We start from the raw sequence: 18448 nt of genomic DNA, 5'->3' as shown, positions 1-18448 counted from the left end.
TCAGGTGTCAGGACTCCCATGTCTAAGTCAATAGGCAGCTTACCAGGTCTTGCTCTCATTAAATAGGCTGGGGTACAGTTGGTAGAGTTCACTGGGATATGGTTGTAGAGGTCCACCAGATCGGGCAACTTCTCTGGCCACAGATTCCTCTCCTCCAAGGGCAAAGTCTTCAGGAGATCCATCACTACCTGGTTCATCTTCTCGCACATGCCATTGGTCTGTGGGTGATACGGTGTTGTCCGGATCTTCTTACAACCATACAGGTTACATAATTCTTGGAACACTTCTGCCTCTAAAGCTGGACCTTGATCTGTCAGCACTCTTTCAGGATATCCATGTGGCCTACAGAAGTGCTGTTGGAATGCTCTGGCTGCTGTCCTGGCTGTCTGATCTTTGACAGGCACAACTACCAGGAATCTTGAGTAGTGGTCCACAATGGTAAGTGCATAGATGTAGCCTGACCGGCTTGGAACCAGCTTCACATGGCCCAGGGCTACCAACTCAAGGGAGCTCTCTGGCTGTCCCGATCCTTTCTGCGCAAGTTACATTGTCCACACTCCCGGCAACACCTCTCAATGGCTTTCCTCATACCAGCCCAATAGAACCTCTCTCGGAGCAATACTTCCAACTTCTTCCATCCGAAGTGTCCAGCTCCATTGTGGTATGCTTCCAGGACCATTGATGCCTCTCTCTTTGGGACTATCACCTGCCAGACCAGCTCATGAGTGCGGGCATTGATACTCCTTCGACACAGCTTCCCTTCATAAATGAACAACCGGCCTCTCTCCTTCCACAACTGCTGAGTTTCTTCAGGAGCATCTGACTCTGGACGTGAGTCAGCTCGTGTCAGCAGCTCCTTTACCAGGCGGACTGCAGGGTCACTTTCTTGCGTCTCTGCCCAATTATGATGGGGCAATGGGTTCAGGGTGACCTCCTTCAAGCCAGACCGTCGGTTCCTCACTCCTTGAGCACGTTGGGCCGCAAGTGGCTGGTGGAAGGGAGGTAGCTCTATCTCTTCAAGAGCCTCAGGGTCTTCTCCTGCATCTGGTAGGTTAGGCATTCTGGACAGCGCATCAGCATTGGCATTCTTGTGCCCTGCCGGGTACTTAATGGTAAACTCATAGTTCGATAGCCGAGCCATCCATCGCTGTTCCAGTGCACCTAGTTTTGCAGTGTCCAAATGCGTCAACGGGTTGTTGTCCGTGAAGATAGTGAACTTGGCGGAGGCTAGGTAATGCTTAAACCTTTCGGTGACAGCCCAGACTATGGCAAGGAACTCCACCTTGAAAGAACTGTAATTATCAGGGTTCCTTTCAGTGGGGCGCAGCTTCCTGCTGGCATAGGAGATCACTCTTTCTTTCCCATTTTGTACCTGCGACAGTACTGCTCCTAGTCCCACGTTGCTGGCATCTGTGTACAGCACAAAGGGTTTGTCATAATCTGGGTAGGCCAGAACTTTGTCTCCTGTGAGAGCCATCTTCAATCTGGTGAAGGACCTTTCCAACTCTTCAGTCCATTCAAAGGTGGAATTTTTCTGTTTGGTCTTCTTGGACTGCCCCACCAGGAGATTTTACATAGGGGTGGCTATTTCGGTAAAGCCCTTGATGAATCTTCGGTAGTAGCCTACCAGTCCAAGGAATTGGCGTACTTCATGAAGGTTGCTGGGCTTCGGCCAGTTCTGAATGACCGTGACCTTATCAGGATCTGGTGCCACACCTTCTGCACTGACCACATGACCGAGGTACTGCACCCTGGGCTTCAGGAGGTGGCACTTAGAGGGCTTCACCTTCAGGCCAAAATTGGACAAAGCTTCAAACACTTCAGCCAGGTGTTCCAGATGATCTTCATAGGTTTTGGAGAAGACAATGACATCATCCAGATACAACACGACCGTCTCAAAGTTCATGTGTCCCAGGCAGCACTCCATCAGCCGTTGAAATGTTCCTGGAGCAGTGCAGAGCCCAAATGGCATATAATTGAACTCACAGAGACCCATTCGAATGGTAAATGCTGTTTTCTCCATGTCTGCCTCTGCCACGGGAACCTGCCAATACCCACTAGTGAAATCCAAGGTGGAAAAGTAATTAGCAGTTTTAAGTGCAGCCAATGATTCCTCAATTCTAGGTAATGGGTAGGCATCTTTATGTGTAATGCTGTTAATTTTCCTGTAATCAACACACATTCTCATGGTACCATCCTTTATCTTTACAAACACTATTGGAGCTGCCCAGGGGCTACAACTGTCCCTGATGACCTCTGCCTCCTTCATCTCTCTCAACATACTCTTAGCACACTGGTATTGTGTTGGGGGTATAGTTCAGTACCTCTCCTTTATGGGTGGATGGTCTCCAGTGGGGATATGATGTTGAACCCCTTTTGCCTGCCCAAAATCTAGTGGGTGTTTGCTGAATACCCGCTCATACTCTTGTGTCACTCTGTAAACCCCATTTTTCTGGTAGGAAGGTGTAGAGTCAGTTCCCACCTGCAGTTGCTGACACCACTCATCTGGTTGCTTCACAGAGCCATTGTCCTCCACTTGATCGGATGAGACCAAGGGTTCTGCTGCCTGCAAAGAGTTGTTATTGACAGTGAGTAGCTTAGCAACTGTGGCGTACCGAGGTATTGTGGCTTCCTCTTCCCCAAAATTCAAAAGGCGTACAGGTACTCTCCCCTTTCGTATATTAACCACCCCTCTGGCTGTCAGGACAGTGGGCCTGCTCTCGGAGTATACGGGTTCTACCAATGCCTGGTAATCTCTCCTTCTAAGACCTATAGCTGCCCGACACCAAACCAACATTTCACATCTGGTGGGGTATTGCAATGGGAAAAGCATCACTCACTCTGACGCTGCCAATCTCTCCACCAGAGAGTTCTACCTGTTGCCTTTGCATCATCGCTCGGATCTCCTTCTGTAGGACTCATTGTTCTCCGGAACCAGCAGTCTCAGCCACCTGTTGCAACAAGACAATAACCTCGGACAGACAGTTTTCAATTACATTTGTACCAATAGTCATCATGGGATTACATTCACGTCGGTCAATATCAACAACTATTAAACCTTGAGACTTTAGCTCTACCCGCCCCACTTTGACAGTAATTTCTTTACATCCTATCTGCGGTAAAGACTGACCATTACTAGCAACTACTGTCAGTTCATCAGTTGGGCCATGGGCAAGTTCTGAATCAGCCCAATATCTCTTGTACAGAATGTACGGCATCGTGGTCACCTGGGAGCCATTGTCCAGCAAAGCGTTCATGGGGATACCGTCAATCACCACAGGAAGGATTGGTCTCCCTCCCACATACTTGGCTCTCCAGTTCTTTGGACCTGGGGATCCTACTCCTGGGGGTTGGCCCTCTGCCCCAGGGGTTGCTCGTTTAAAGGACAATATCTGGCAAGATGACTGGCCTTGTAGCAGCGACGACAGATGGGACGTCCGTCCTGGTCATAGCGATCGTTGTTCCTTCCTCGAAGTGGCGGGGTTCTCCTCCGGAGCCACGGGACATCCTCTGGACTGGAAGCAAGCTGGATCTTTTCTTTGGAGGACACTTGTAGGGACTGCACGGTTTTAGTAAGTGCAGCCATTCCTTTGGTCAACTCCTGGACCTGAAGACGCAGCTCCTCAGTTGGATCTTTATCCAGAGTCTGTGCATCAGCCTCCACAGGGATGGAAGGAAAAGATGTTGCTTCCTGATGGTAGGTGATCGCTGGGCGCCTAGGGGGCGCTGGACAGCTGTCAGTGGACTCCTGCAGTACCCGAATAGCCCTGTCCTTAAAATCAGCAAAGTTCAGATCAGGGTTTTGCAGGGTTATAACACGCAACTGTCCTCTGTGGGTACTGGATAGGAGTCCTTCAATGAACTGCTCCTTTAACAGTTTATCTTCCTCCTTTACACTGTCAGGATCAACTTGCTTAACTGCTCGCAGTGCCTCCTGCAGGTTGAGAGCATAGTCCCTGGTACTGTCCTGCGTCTTCTGTTTACAGCCAAAGAACCTCATCTTGATTTCAGTTGCAGTGCGGGTGTCAAAGGTGCTCCTCAGCTTGGCCAGGATCTTTGCAACAGTCTCTCTATCAGTGTCCTGCCAGGCTTTCACCTCTCTCTGTGCTGCACCCGTTAGCTGTCCAATCAGGATATTCACTTTCTGGCCTTCAGACAGAGGGTATACTTTAAACAAATTGCACAGTCTCTCTTTAAATTCACTCAGGGTATGCGGCTCACCCGAGTACTGCGGTAGCCAGGCCGCTCCCGGTATTTAGGGCATAGACAGCGGTATTATGGAGACCGCTGTGGCAGGCGCTCCTCCTGGCAGTGCTGTGGGGTTGGCACCGGCGCCTGCCGCTGCATCACCATTTGGCGCGGACATCTTCTCCCCCCCTAGTTAACATTAGCCAGGGCCGGGGGTTATGTGAGCTCACCGGCGGCCGCTTCACAGGCCCGACGCTCCGGACTGTAGGCCTCAGCTCCTCCTCTTCTAGTGCGTTGTCCTCTCTTCCCACGCGGCACTTCACTTCTTCGCGCTCTGTGGCAGGCTCTGCCCACAAAGGCCCGTCTCTTTCTTCCCGCGCGCGCCAAGCAGCGCGGTAATGGCGGCAACTGGCGCCAATTTCACACAGTCTTTTGCACAAACACAGTCTATGGCACACAGGACCCGGGGATACCGGGCTCCTTAATCCTGTTCATGACGCCGAATTAGGTCGCCCTCCCAGGGTTCTGGGGTACTCAGTACGGGGCCGGTGTCAGGGGAATGTGTCACAGCAGCGGTGACCCGGTCCGTGGCCCTGGGCAGCCAAGCAATGGGGGAATGTAGTTAAAGGAATGGAATAGTTCGTGACGCCACCTGTGGTGTTCAGCAAGGGAGGTGTTAAGCCGACGCTGCAGACAGATCCGCTGGGACTGATGGTAGGGTGAAGCAAGGGTGTAAAAGCTCCCCACAGGTGAAGCTATAGTCCCAGAGCAGTGTAGAGGTGGATGGCACGGTGATGTAGCAGTGCCGTAAGGGTAGGAAGCAGACAAGACACAGCAGGATGCAATTTCTGTACCTTTAATTGATAACTGCAGTCCAGGGTCCTGATTACAGATGGTAACGGAGCAGGCTAGCCTGGAAGCAACTCAGGGATTCTCTCTCAGCAGACGGGCTGTGCAGTCTCCTTCCTAGCGCTTGTTTGAATGAAGTACTCCAGTACTAAGTTACTCTGAAGTTCCTCCTGTCAGATGTTCCCAAGAACCTTACTTGCACGGCAGACAGCTGTAGCCTCTCTCGGGGACTCCCTTCTCCGGAGTCCTGGCTCTCTATCCAAGCTGCTGTTGTGCCTCAAGTCTTAGATGGGAGTAGGGCATTTACAGCCTCCTACTCCTCTGGTATCTGCTGTAGGACCGTTAGTATCCGTACAGCCGTGGAGACCAGGCTCCAGTTCTTGCGCTCTCACTGTGAGGGAGCTCTCCTTTCCTAGCTCAACCTCCAGCAACTCTCTACACGTCTGCACACTTCACCCTCCGCAGACTAACTGACCCCCTTCCTCCTGGCCCTCAGAGAGCACTCCTCCCCTTAATCCTGGTTCAGAGTTCCCCCTGCTGGCCTAGAGTGGAACTGTGTTGCATGTATGGATTGACTGCGAGAGAGACCCATCATTGCCTCCACGCCTGGCATTACCCTCCCCTGGAGGAAGGCAAAGCCACTGTGGCGACCATACTCCTGGAGGCGCCACAGATCCATCTACCCCCTACCGTTACCTGCCCAGGTCTGTAAACTACAAAGCCAAATGACAGCGTACATAGAGTGTTCTGATAAATTAGAAAAACACTTGAAGAAAAGTATTATGATGGGTCTGCATCAGAAATCGGAGGGTAATGATGCTGTTGGCTTCCTAGAACCCTGATATCTTTTTGGATGAATCTACCTTCTCTCCCTTTGAAGCGCCATGTGTGAATGCCACCTCAGTGCACATGATCGACCTCTTCTTTAGATCGCCGGTTCTCAGGATCATGGAGGTCCCAGTGGTTGTACCCCAGCGACTACATAGGTCTCGGGATAGGGGATTACTTTGCATAATCCATTTAAATGGGTTTTCCAATATATACACTGTATTTTTCGGACTATTAGATGGACCTAGGTTTTAGAGGAGGAAATTAGGGGGAGAAAAAGACTGAAGAAAAAATGTGGTAAATTCTGTACTTAATATCCCCTATCCTGGTAAATATGGTCCCCTCATCTCCATCCTGAAACACATGGCCCCTCATCCCTATCCTGGTATGCATGGCTCCCTCATCCCTATCCTGGCATGCATGGCCCTCATCCCCATCATGGTATGCATGTCTCCTCATCCCCATCATGGTATGCATGTCTCCTTATCCCCATCATGGTATGCATGGCCTCCTCATCCCTATACTGGCAGGAACAATCACCCTCATACCTATACTGATATGCAGGGTCCCCATCTCGTCCTAGTATGCATGGCTCCATCCCTATCCTGGTATGCAGGGCCCCATCTCGTCTTAGTATGCATGGCTCCTTATCCCTATCCTGGTAGGAATGATCACCCTCATCTATATAATGGTATGCATGGCCCCATCCCAGTCCTTGTATGTATGGCCCCATTCTTATCCTGATATGATTGATCCCATCCTTTCCTTATCCTGGTATGCATGGCCCCATCAGAAAAGATAAAAAAAAAAAAACAATACACTTACCTTCCCAGCGCTCCCTTGCAGCATCTTGTTCTGATGCCAGCAGCTGCTTTAAACTTGTAAGCAGCGCTTGGCAGGGACGTTATGCGCTGCTTTCAAGCCGAAGGGCAGATGCTAGAATACTCAGTGCTCTCTGCATGCCAGGACTGTTTGCGCAGAGAGCAGTGAGTATTCATTGCTCTTCAGTAGCACGCACAGTCTCCAACACGACTTCCAGAGCACATTCCCCTCTTTTTTCCTTTCTTCTATGCTACACATCTGAATACAGATATGCACACACCATTAATATATAATTGGTTATTATGCAACACCATTCCCTATATAAATTATAATACACACTGAGCCCCTTCTAGCTATACATAGCCACTTTCCCCACCTAATAAATATATAAATTAATTAGCACCTGTACTCTCTCCGCAAATTCATTACCAGTCACTGCATACTCAACGCCTCCACTATGTACCTCCCGCTCCCCCGACTCATTATATTTACGTGCCCCTTCCCCCCCAATTCATTGTCATATCTTTTCACTCCGACCCTCTATTCATTATCAACAGCTCTACCCCCACATTCAATAAACATTTACTCCCCCACCCTCAAAATTCATTATTTGCTCTCTCCCTAGATCACCATTTGCTATCCCCACCCCCCACCTTCAATTCAATTGCTGTCCCTCTTAACACTCTCTCAGTTCATCATGTGCAGTCCCCCTCCCCCCACTTCATCCTGTGCAGTCCCCTTTACTCCATGTCATCCTTTGCAGTTCCTTTTAATCCCCGACTTCATGTGCAGTCCCCCTTTAACCCCCTCCCCACATCATCATGTGCGGTCCCCCTTTAACCCCCCTCCCCACATCATCATGTGGAGTTGTGGTAATTGCAGACAATTTGGTGCTTTCTATATTAACGTTTATAAGACTAAAGGGAACTTTCCTCAGTTACGGCTTGATCACCAAAAGGGGTAACACGGGTTGCCCTTGCAGGGGCTCTAAAACAAGCAAACACAAACGGGTAGAACACGACTACTTCCGGCAATAGCCGGTCACTATAGGGCCGCGGTATGGCCGACTACGCGTCCGTAAATATATAGTCAACTTAGCCGGCGTCCAGACGTCCCTCGCCGTTCAGGATGGTGGTCTCTCGGCGTAGTAGTCGCTGGGCCCAGTTGCTGAGGCGTTAGTGAAGTCTTTGCGCGCTCCGGCGCGCTGATGACACTGAAGCCCCACAGGCCCCAGTGGAGTCCTTGGACGGGTGGGCCGCAGTCCCCGGACTGGGGCAAGCAGCAGCGATGTAGGGTGGCGAATCACAGACCACCTGCGCAGCTAACGGCTGCGACGGGGAGTCCGCGGCCAGCAGAGGCTCGGCCGTTCCTCCCACACAGTCCCCTTTACTCCCCCACATCATCATGTGCAGTCCCTTTTACCCCATGTCATCCTTTACAGTTTCTTTTAACTCCCACTTCATGTGCAGTCCCCCTATAACCTCCTCCCCTCATCATCATGAGCAGTCCCCCTTTAACCCCCCACATCATCATGTGCATTCACCCTTTAACCCCCATATCATCATGTGCAGTCTCCTTTACCTCCATGTCATGTTTTGCAGTTCCTTTTAAACCCCACTTCATGTGCAGTCCCTCTTTACCTCCCCTCCCAAATCACACTGCACCCAGGGTTGGAACCACAGGTGGCATCATCCGTCACCTATCTCTGTCCCTGCATCTAGTAAAGTTATCCTAAACTTTCTGGGAGTGCGGTAGTTGGGAGAAGACTCACCTGGTGCTGGCTGCTGACATTGGCCGTGCTGGCAGGACTCCCTCGCAGCACAGTGATGTGCAGTGTGAGCAGCACAAGTCCCAGCAGCAGCAGGAGCTCCGCTGCCAGCCGCACCATCCTCTTGATGCATCCAGCTTTCAGTGCCTGCTCGGCTGCACCCCCGTTCTCCGGGATCAGGGAGGGCTGGCTGGGTGGAGGAGCCGCCGCCAGCAGCACCACCACCACCGCAGCAGCTGCACTTGGAATCCACTGTGGGACAGGAAGGAACAAAGCCCCTGGGAAAGCTTCAGGAGAGGGCAGCGGTGGCGGGCTTTTCAAACTTCTGCACAGGCCCTAGTGCGCACTCTACTGCTTCTCCTCACATACGAGGGCCGCATTCACGGGCTGACGCGAGTCGCCATGGCCCTGGTCAGCGTGTTCACTGAGAGAGTGTGCGCACACCAGGACCTGTGCAGAAGATTTAAAGGGCCGGCGGCCCATTTTGAAGCTCAGAGCAAGCATCTGACCGCCTGGGCAGATTATCAATCCGGGACTGCTGACTTTTCAGTTTGTATTAAAATTAATTTCAAGAAGGATTGTGATAAACTACATAATAAACATTACACCTGTGCCATGATATATCTCTAAGGCTACTTTCACACATCAGGTTTTCGGCGTCAGGCGCGATCCGGCGTCGTGCCGGAGCGCCGGATCCGGCAAATATTTCGTAAAACCGGATGTGACGGATCCGTTTTTCTGCCGGATCCATCTTGTTCTTCACAGACAAAACCGGATCCGTCTCATCCGGTTCATCCGGTTTTTGTTCCGTTTTTCGATGGATTACGCCGGATCCGGTTTTTAAAATCGCCCCTTGTGGCCTTCCAAACGGGATTGGCTACTGAAAAACTATATATAGCATGTTCCTACAGCCCTTCTTTGACAGGTTGGAGAGGAGAAAGTGCAGGTTGGAGAGAAGAGCAAGTTACTGGCGAAGATGGATGTTGTGATTGGAAATATTTTGAAGAATTTGGCGGATTTTACAGCTGAGGCGAATCGTTTGAGGGTGATTGTTCTGGAGAAGGAGAGAGCGAGACAGCAGCGCATCAGGCATCGTAGACGACGTTTGTGGATCCACCCCATCACAGCCAAGAGAATGACGCGTGGGGTCTATTCTACACTCTGCATGGACCTTAGGCTACTTTCACACATCAGTTTTTTGCCATCAGGCAGGATCCGGCTATTTTTAGAAAAAACGGATCCGGCATAAATTTTGGAGAACTGTAGAAACGGATCCGTTTTTTTGCTGGATCCATCTAGCAGGTTATATCTGTTCCTGGGGGCTGGCCAATTGGATCTGAGCATGCGCAGACTTAAAAAAACCGGATCCGGTGGCTGGATCCGTCTTTTTCTGGATCCGGCGCATTCCGGCGCCCATAGACTTTCATTGTAGCAAAAAGCTGGAAGCGCCGGATCCGGCGCTTCCGGCTTTTTCGCCGGAGACAAAAAACGTTACAGCAGCCGTTTTTTCCAGACGCCGGAATGAGACAAGTTGCCGGATCCGGCAAAAAACGGATGAAACGCAATGCCATCCGGCACGATCCGGCGCTAATGCAAGTCAATGGGGAAAAACTGGATCCGGCATTGCATTTTGCCGGATCCGGTTTTACAAAAAAAAGCCGGATCGCGCCTGAAGGCAAAAAACTGATGTGTGAAAGAGGCCTTAGACGAAACCCGGAGAAATTTTTTGGATATGTTAGGATGAAAATGGAGAATTTTGATTACTTGGTGGAGCGCATTGCACACCTCATAAGAAAAGCGGATACCTATTGCCGCTTCTCCGTTTCACCCGCAGAGCGTCTGATGGTGACTTTAAGGTAAGCCACATTTATTGGATGTGATCGCATCAGAGCACACTTTCACTGCAATCTTGTTGGTGGTAGTTTGTATCTCCAAGTGTTATAGCTGAGTTTTGGTATGTAATGCTGTGATTTTAAACTAATTGATTGTTTTTTAATTCCCCACAGATTTCTTGCAACTGGAGAATCCCTTTCGTCACTGCATTTCCAGTACAGACTCGGGATTTCCACCATATCTGGAATAGTGAAGTACACATGCCGTGCACTGTGGGACTCCTTAGCTGAAGAGTTTTTACCAGAGCCCACAACAGAGAGGTGGATTGAAATTTCAGAAAAGTTTCAACAGATATGTCAGTTTCCCAACTGCTTGGGCGCTGTGGACGGGAAACATCCGCATTGTAAAGCCAGCCGGATCGGGATCGGAATATTTCAATTACAAGAAATATTTTTCCATTGTCCTCATGGCCATCGCTGACGCGGAATACAAATTTATTGCTGTTGATATTGGGGCCTATGGCCGCTCCAATGACTCTCAAGTTTTCAAACTGTCTGCCATGGGGCGTAAACTGTATGGAAACACCTTCCAGTTCCCACCCCCTAGACCGCTGCCGCAAACATCTGGTCCACCTATGCCATTTGTCTGTGTAGGGGATGAAGCCTTCCAGCTGTGAGAACACCTTTTGAAACCGTACTCTAGCAGAGGATTGTCAAGAACAAAACGCATTTTTAATTACCGCCTCACAAGAGCAAAAAGAATGGTTGAATGTACCTTTGGTATTCTGATAGCCAAATGGCGGGTCCTATTGACTGCGATCAACCTCAAGACAGAAACTGTGGACGAGGTGATCAAAGCTTGCGTGGTACTCCACAATTTTGTTATCTGCAAGGAACCCATTTCCATTGAGGACACCTCTGAAGAAACCACCTTGCAAGATTACCATGACATTACCACTAGAAGTTCTGTGACGGTTTCAGTAATGAGGGACAATTTTGCACTATACTTTATGTCACCTCAAGGCAGAGTACACTGGCAGGATGACAGAGTGTGAAAGATTTGTGCCCTTAACCAAACTTGTGTACCAACAGTATATACCTTTGCCAACCAAAGTTGGCTATCTTGTCATGGTCTTACTATTTTTACCTTTAGGCCACAGGTGTGTACCTGGTTGTGTTTTATGCAAAGTATTTCACCTTTTAACAAAAGTTGTGTACATTGTTAGGAAATCACCAACAATAAACACAACTTTTTAGGTGAAATACTTTGCTTCAAACACAACCAGGAACACAACTGTGGCAAAAAGGTCAAATTTACCCACAGTTATATACCAGGTTTTGAATACCTTTTGACCTTTGAAATTATTTAACCTTTTTTTGTAAACATATTTCGCCGCAGAAAGAAATGACAAACAACAATTGTAAAAGTAATTTAACTTTTATTTAAAATTTTTTTTTTTGTAAAATGTTTTTAAAGTTAAAAAAACTTTTTGAATAAATGTTTGAAAACAAACAAATGGGCATTTTTATTAAAAAAAAACATTACAACTCGGTGTAGTGAGGGGTGGAAATACTGCTGGAGGGGCTGCGGGACACTTCGACACTGGGAGTGTGGAGAGAGGACTGGGATCATGGTGGGGAAGGAACAGTTAGAGGTGAAGGTATGGAAAAAGCTACAGAATGGGTGGACATGTGGGAGGCAGAAGAGGTGGTGGGCGGTGGAGTGGAGGGTTGGGCAGGGACTGTAGGAGCAGATGATGTTGATGGCAAGTTGTATGGGGAAGGAGTTTGGTACGGGGCAGGTTGCTGGAAGTGGGGAGATGTCTGGTACTGGGGAGGTTGCTGGTACTGGGGAGTTTGCTGGTACTGGGGAGTTTGCTGGTACTGGGGAGGTTGCTGGTGCTGGGGAGGTGGCTGGTGCTGGGGAGGTGGATGGTATGTAATAGGAGGGGGAGGATGGAAAGTGGCTGGAGGGGGTGCAGGTGGAGGAACTACTGTGGTGGGAGGAGGAGGTTGGGAGGTAACGTGCTGGAGAGCACTGTGGCATGAATGCATTACATGCATCTGCTGGGTAGGAGAGAGCGTTTCCATGCGCTCCACAACAGACCTGAAAAAGGTGTGGTTTGGCGAAGATCTTGCTTCTGAATGCATGGTTTGCAGAAGTGTCTTCACCTCCAGAATGCTGGAGTTGATCTGCTGAAAGCCTGCGGAGATTTGCTCTGACAAGACTTTTAGACAGTTCTGGAAAGATGCATTCAGATGCAAGAACTCTGGCGCATAAGTCTTTTCCTGACCCCTCTCCCGCTTCCGCCCAGTACCCGCAGGTGTACTAGAGGTGGCAGGGGCAGAAGGGTGGGGTAAAGGGAAAGCGATCTCCTCACCAGCAGCTTCATGTAATGTAGGCGGCCACGATGCTCCTGTGCTGGTAGATGGGACAGATGGGTCGAATGTGTGGGAAGGCTGGGAAGGTGCAGATGTACCGGGGCGGTCGAAGTGTCCCTCGGTGCCGGTCTCCTCAGGGATCGCCTCAGAAGGGTCCAATCGTGCAGGCTCCCGAGTGCTGCTCACCGTGCTGTGGAATAAAGAGAAAAAAAAAACAATTAAAATAGTGACATGGTATGGCCCTGGCTGAAAAAAAAAAGTTACATCTAAACATTTTTTTGTCACATGTGGTGTGTAATATTTACCTTCTGGTGACCATTGTATCCCGGAGGAACGACAGGGCTCGTGCGTACTTGTACTTGCTCCTGCGTCCTCCAGATCCACTCGGGGCCCGCATCTCTTTATTGAACTCGTTCTTGAAACGATCCCTCACAGACCGCCACCGCTTCACAATTCTCTCCCCTGAAACGAGAAAGGACAAAGTGGTTAGTATACAACATCAGTGTTTCCCAAACTCCAGTCCTCATGGTCCCCAGGGGTCATGTTTTCAGGATTTCCAAAGTAAATAGAAATCCTGAACACATGATCCGTGGGGACCACGAGGACTGGAGTTCGGGAAACACTGGTTTAAATCAAGCAACCGGTACTGTATATACTTACGCTCTTTAATCTGGGCCCGAGCATCGAGGTCCTCCCAGCGGTCCACAAGGAGCGAACAGATTTCCTCCCAGAGTCATCGGGTAACGATAAGGTCAGCATGGCGGCGGTCAGCCATATTCCATAGCGGCTCCCTTTCTCTGACGAGATCGATGTGGTGGTCCATATCAATACCTCCATCCTCACCGTCAGAGTCGGGAGCACGCTGTGAAGGCTGTTAAAGAAAAAGACAAAAATAACATAATTAGCCTCCACAAAAGAAATGAAATAAAAAGTGCAAAAAAACAAAGCAAAAATATTTATACTTACACTCTGGTGACCGCCGCGTTGCTGTCGCCGACGACCCTGGGAGGCACTGCGAGGACCTCTTGGCCGAGCACCAGATTGGGAAGACTAGAGAAGAAAACAAAAAATGTTATGTCTTTGGATGTAGGCATTTGTTTGCTGTGTGTGGTCTGCAGAACATTGTTTTCTATGTGTTGTGTGTAGTGTGATGTTGTGTTTCTGCGTTTGATGCAAAAATCTTACCAATTGTGAGCCCACTCCAGGTGTCTGTCCACCCCTTCCTTCTTCTTCTGGGAGCTCCTCTTCATCTTTTGATTCCGGTTTTGAAATAAAAGGCAATGAATAGACATATATTACAGAGATGATGGATTTTGGAAATAAAAACTTACCGTCAAATGCTGACGATGCGAGGGAGGGCTTCCAGAAGAAGATGTGCTGTCTTCCTGCTGGCCAGACTCCATGGCTGTGGGTGGTGTTACTGCTGCTGCCATTGCTGCAGCTGCTGCTGCTGCATCTCTTGGGCGGCTGTTGAATAAAGAGAAACAAAGGGCCAATGAATATCTTGATATTCCATGGCCCTAGTTTGGAGGAATGGGGGATTTGATAATTACCATCTCTCATCTGCTGCTGGACTCCCCTCCCGTTGTTCAGCATGCTGCTCCAATTGGGGTGGTGGTGGTGCTGATGGTGCTGCTGCAGATGTCTCCTGCCTTCTCCTGCACCTGGTTCTTGTCTTGGGTGGCATGTTGGGTGTGGCTGAGGGTCCCACTGTCTTGCTTTTATATATGTGTCTTGTGGGCAGAGATACTGAGCATGCTCAGACCAAAAAAACCGGATCCGGCCACCGGATCCGGCTGTCGCCGGATCAGGCGCATTGCGGCGCTCATAGGCTTTCATTGTGTGAAAAAGCCGGACACGCCGGATCCGGCGTGTCCAGCTTTTTCGCTGGAGACAAAAAACGTTACAGTAGCCGTTTTTTCCAGACGCCGGATCGCGACACATTGCCGGATCCGTCGAAAACTGGATGAAACGCATGGCCATCCGTCTCGATCCGGCTCTAATGCAAGTCAATGGGGGGGAAACCGGATCCGGCATTGCATTTCGCCGGATCCGGTTTTTGTCAAAAGCGCCGGATCGCTCCTGACGGCGAAAACCTGATGTGTGAAAGAGGCCTAAGCTGTGCGTGGCTGATGGCTGTAATATACATTTATTCACCCCTGCAGTAGATGTGTTGGCATGGCTCGAGGCCTGGTTTCATGGATTCACTCCACGTCATAAATTATATTGTTTTTGATCCTAAGAAATTCAGATTACAGCACAATCTCTCCTGAAATGGGGAGCAATATTATTTTCTCTAATCTTCTGGTTAGGACTCATAGTAGCTCCAATGGTCCACCATTAATGAGTGCATCTCCGGTTTACTGTTGGAGTTCTCCCCTTGTTCATACATTGTTGTTGAGGATATAACATACTTTTTTATTCTATGTCTTTTTTTACCTGTTCATTCTGTTTGATTGTGGTGGGATTGTCCTGCGTCACTTATGTGAGAAGGACAGAATACAGAATCAGAAGACACAAGAGTAGTCAGTAAACGGGCCACGGTCACAACAGGAGACAAATACACAAGCCGCGAGCTGAGCACAGAGGACTGAACCAGAGGAGAACAGCGCTGTATCTGGCAGATTCCAGCCATATGCTTTGAGGTTTAGTAGGGTGTGGTACTTTCCATTTGGCTGAAGTAGGGAGCAGATTACTCCAGCTGGACCCCAGGAACAGATCCCAGATGAGATTGGACACACCATATGCAGAAGCCCTAATATAACTAAATGACAGAAACCAGAATAGTCGAAATCCCCATAAAGTGATTCCATTTTATAAATTAATTCACTGAGTGTTATAATCTATATGAGGACTGAATATTTTGACTCCACAGTCACTTTCCGGAAATTAACACCCAGTGGATGTTGGAGAGTGAAAATTACAAATTTGCCATTTTATTACCCAACACATAGTGCCCAGATTGTGCTCCAGAAGACACACACCATAAATAAGTGGGTTCTTCTCACTATAATATTGCTAAATACAGGGATCCTAAATGTTGTGTGAGCACACTGCAAGGCTCAGAAGAGAGAGCGGATTTTCCAGGATTGGTTTATTGAAACCTTGTTGCTTTTTAACAGCCTTTCAGCCACTAATAGTGTGGGAACCTCTATTTTTTCCATTGACAGATGATGGACCTGAGTGGGGACTTATTTTTTGTGAGATGAGAATTGGTATTATTTTTGCCTACATAACATTGATTGGTTTCTTTTTATTTGATATTTGGGAGGCAGAATGAACAAACAGTTGAACTCAGACTCAAATAGGCTTTATTGTCAGGACCAAAATACATTTAGTGTTTCCAAAGCAAGGAAAGTAAATGTGACAGGGGAGTGGATCGGGATCACCACACACTACTGGTTCATCCAGCAAGGTTTTCTATTAGACTGTGAACTGTCATTGTCTTGGTATATAAAGTTTTTTACATAGCTCCCCATTTTTATGAACAGTTTAAGTAGAAATATTCAAAATTATAAAACTCGAGGATATTTTATTAAAAAATAATTGTTTTTTATCTTAGCAGATAACTGTACCAGGAGATCAGAAGGACAGCTGACATCTTCAATTTTTAAATCTGATGATCTTGAGATCCTACAAGATACAACGGGCATGATTGCTGTTAATCCAGATATAGCATTATCCATTCACAGCAAAGATCTGTCATCTGATCCTATGGAACAAGTCCCATCTTCTGACTCATTACCGACTATTAAGGAAAATCAAAGTCACAAAATAGGCATTAAAAAACAAGCTGCGCCTAAAGCAAAGAAGATATTTTCTTGTTCAGAATGTGGAAAATGTTTTAACCGGAAATCGAATCTTGTTGCACACCAAATAACTCACACAGGAGAGAAGCCTTTTTCCTGTTCAGAATGTGGAAAATGTTTTAACCAGAAAATACATCTTGTTACTCACCAGAGAACTCACACAGGGGAGAAGCCTTTTTCATGTTCAGAATGTGAGAAATGTTTTAACCTGAAAGCACATCTTGTTATTCACCAGAGAACTCACACAGGAGAGAAGCCTTTTTCATGTTCAGAATGTGGGAAATATTTTAGCAATCAATCAGATTGTGTTAAGCACCAGAGAGCTCACACAGGGACGAAACCTTTTTCATGTTCAGAATGTGAGAAATGTTTTAACCAGAGAGCACATCTTGTTATTCACCAGAGAGCTCACACAGGGGAGAAGCCTTTTTCCTGTTCAGAATGTGGGAAATATTTTCACAGTAAATCAGCGCTTGTTTTTCACCAGAGAACTCACACAGGGGAGAAGCATTTTTCATGTTCAGAATGTGAGAAATGTTTTAGCAATCAATCAGATTGTGTTAAGCACCGGAGAGCTCACACAGGAGAGAAGCCTTTTTCATGTTCAGAATGTGGGAAATGTTTCATCCAGAAATCACATCTTGTTATTCACCAGAGAAATCACACAGGGGAGAAGCCTTTTTCCTGTTCAGAATGTGGGAAATGTTTCATCCAGAAATCACATCTTGTTAGTCACCAGAAAACTCATATAGGGGATAAGCCTTTTTCCTGTTCAGAATGTGGGAAATGTTTTAACAGTAAATCGGTTCTTGTTAGACATCAGAGCAGTCACACAGGGGAGAAGCCTTTTTCCTGTTCAGAATGTGGGAAATGTTTCAACCAGAAATCACATCTTGTTAGTCACCAGAAAACTCACACAGGGGAGAAGCCTTTTTCCTGTTCAGAATGTGGGAAATGTTTCTGCCAGAAATCACATCTTGTTTGTCACCAGAAAACTCATACAGGGGAGAAGCCTTTGTCCTGTTCAGAATGTGGGAAATGTTTTAACCGGAAAGAGTGGCTTGTTAGTCACCAGAAAACTCACACAGAGGAGAAGCTTTTTTCATTTTCTTAATGTAGGAAATATTTAATTTGGAAATCAACTGTTAATAAACATCAGAGAAGTCACAATGTTGGAATAGTTTTAACCAAAATTGGATCTTCTTAAATGGGTTGTCTCTGGTCATTCCTCATGTTTGCTGACAAAAGGATAAAACTAAACTTTATTAATTCCAAATGTAAACTATAAACTATACTGTAAACTATACCCATAATTCACCCCCTGAAAGTTAGTCAGAAGGTGACTAATAGAAAAAACATATACACCACATCTCAGTATATAGGGTGAGGTGACATATTCACACTCACTCTCCAAGCTTCTCATTTCTACGGGTTTCATCATCCTCACCAAAGATGACTCATCAGGAGACTATTTAATATTGACCTATATTCAAGCGAGACTAGACAACAGAAAAAAAACTAAAATCATGTATCATGTTATCCGAAACAGTCAGAAAGCTAACCACATATATGCAGATCCCAGACTTCAAACTATATACATCGTAAGTATATAAGCCAATCCAGTGGTGGTCAGTCAGGAATAGAAAGTATGTGAAAAGCCAGTATAAATATTGTGTTTTTCCTCCTATAGTGACTGCCCTAGTTTGGTATTGTAACAGGTGTCAATTAGTAGTTCAGACAAATTGTCCTAGATAGAGTTGAGCGAAAAGGGTCGGTCAAATTCAAAAATCACCGACTTTCACCAAAGTCGATTTTCATGAAACGAAACCTGACCATAGAATGAGGTCGGCCATGAGGTCGCCTACCAGAGTGCCAAAGTCGCGTTTCAAATGATGCTTCCAGCGCCTTTTTTCAGCCAATGATGGAGGACACACACTGTGGTCAACGCGATGACATGTGCAGCGGCCACC

General features: G+C 47.6%; 1 protein-coding gene across 3 annotated transcripts in view; it reads left to right on the top strand.

The window, feature by feature from the left end:
• The window catches only part of LOC141094155 (uncharacterized), a 75712-nt gene extending 57530 nt beyond the window's left edge, over positions 1-18182 (top strand). For 2 of the 3 annotated variants that reach the window (XM_073579910.1, XM_073579908.1), the window contains exon 7: positions 16232-18182. In XM_073579910.1, the coding sequence (XP_073436011.1) occupies positions 16232-17592 (1361 nt within the window). In that variant the 3' untranslated portion in view covers positions 17593-18182. The remainder of the gene's footprint in view (positions 1-16231) is intronic. The other variant, XM_073579909.1, reaches the window with a different exon arrangement.
• The last annotated feature ends 266 nt before the right edge of the window (positions 18183-18448 follow it).

Source organism: Dendrobates tinctorius, unplaced genomic scaffold, assembly GCF_039654945.1.
Source record: "Dendrobates tinctorius isolate UK_male_01 unplaced genomic scaffold, ASM3965494v1 ptg000063l, whole genome shotgun sequence".
Lineage (NCBI taxonomy): Eukaryota > Metazoa > Chordata > Amphibia > Anura > Dendrobatidae > Dendrobates > Dendrobates tinctorius.
The sequence above is the reverse complement of the archived record's forward strand: the minus strand, read 5'-3'. Positions and strand labels throughout refer to the sequence as shown.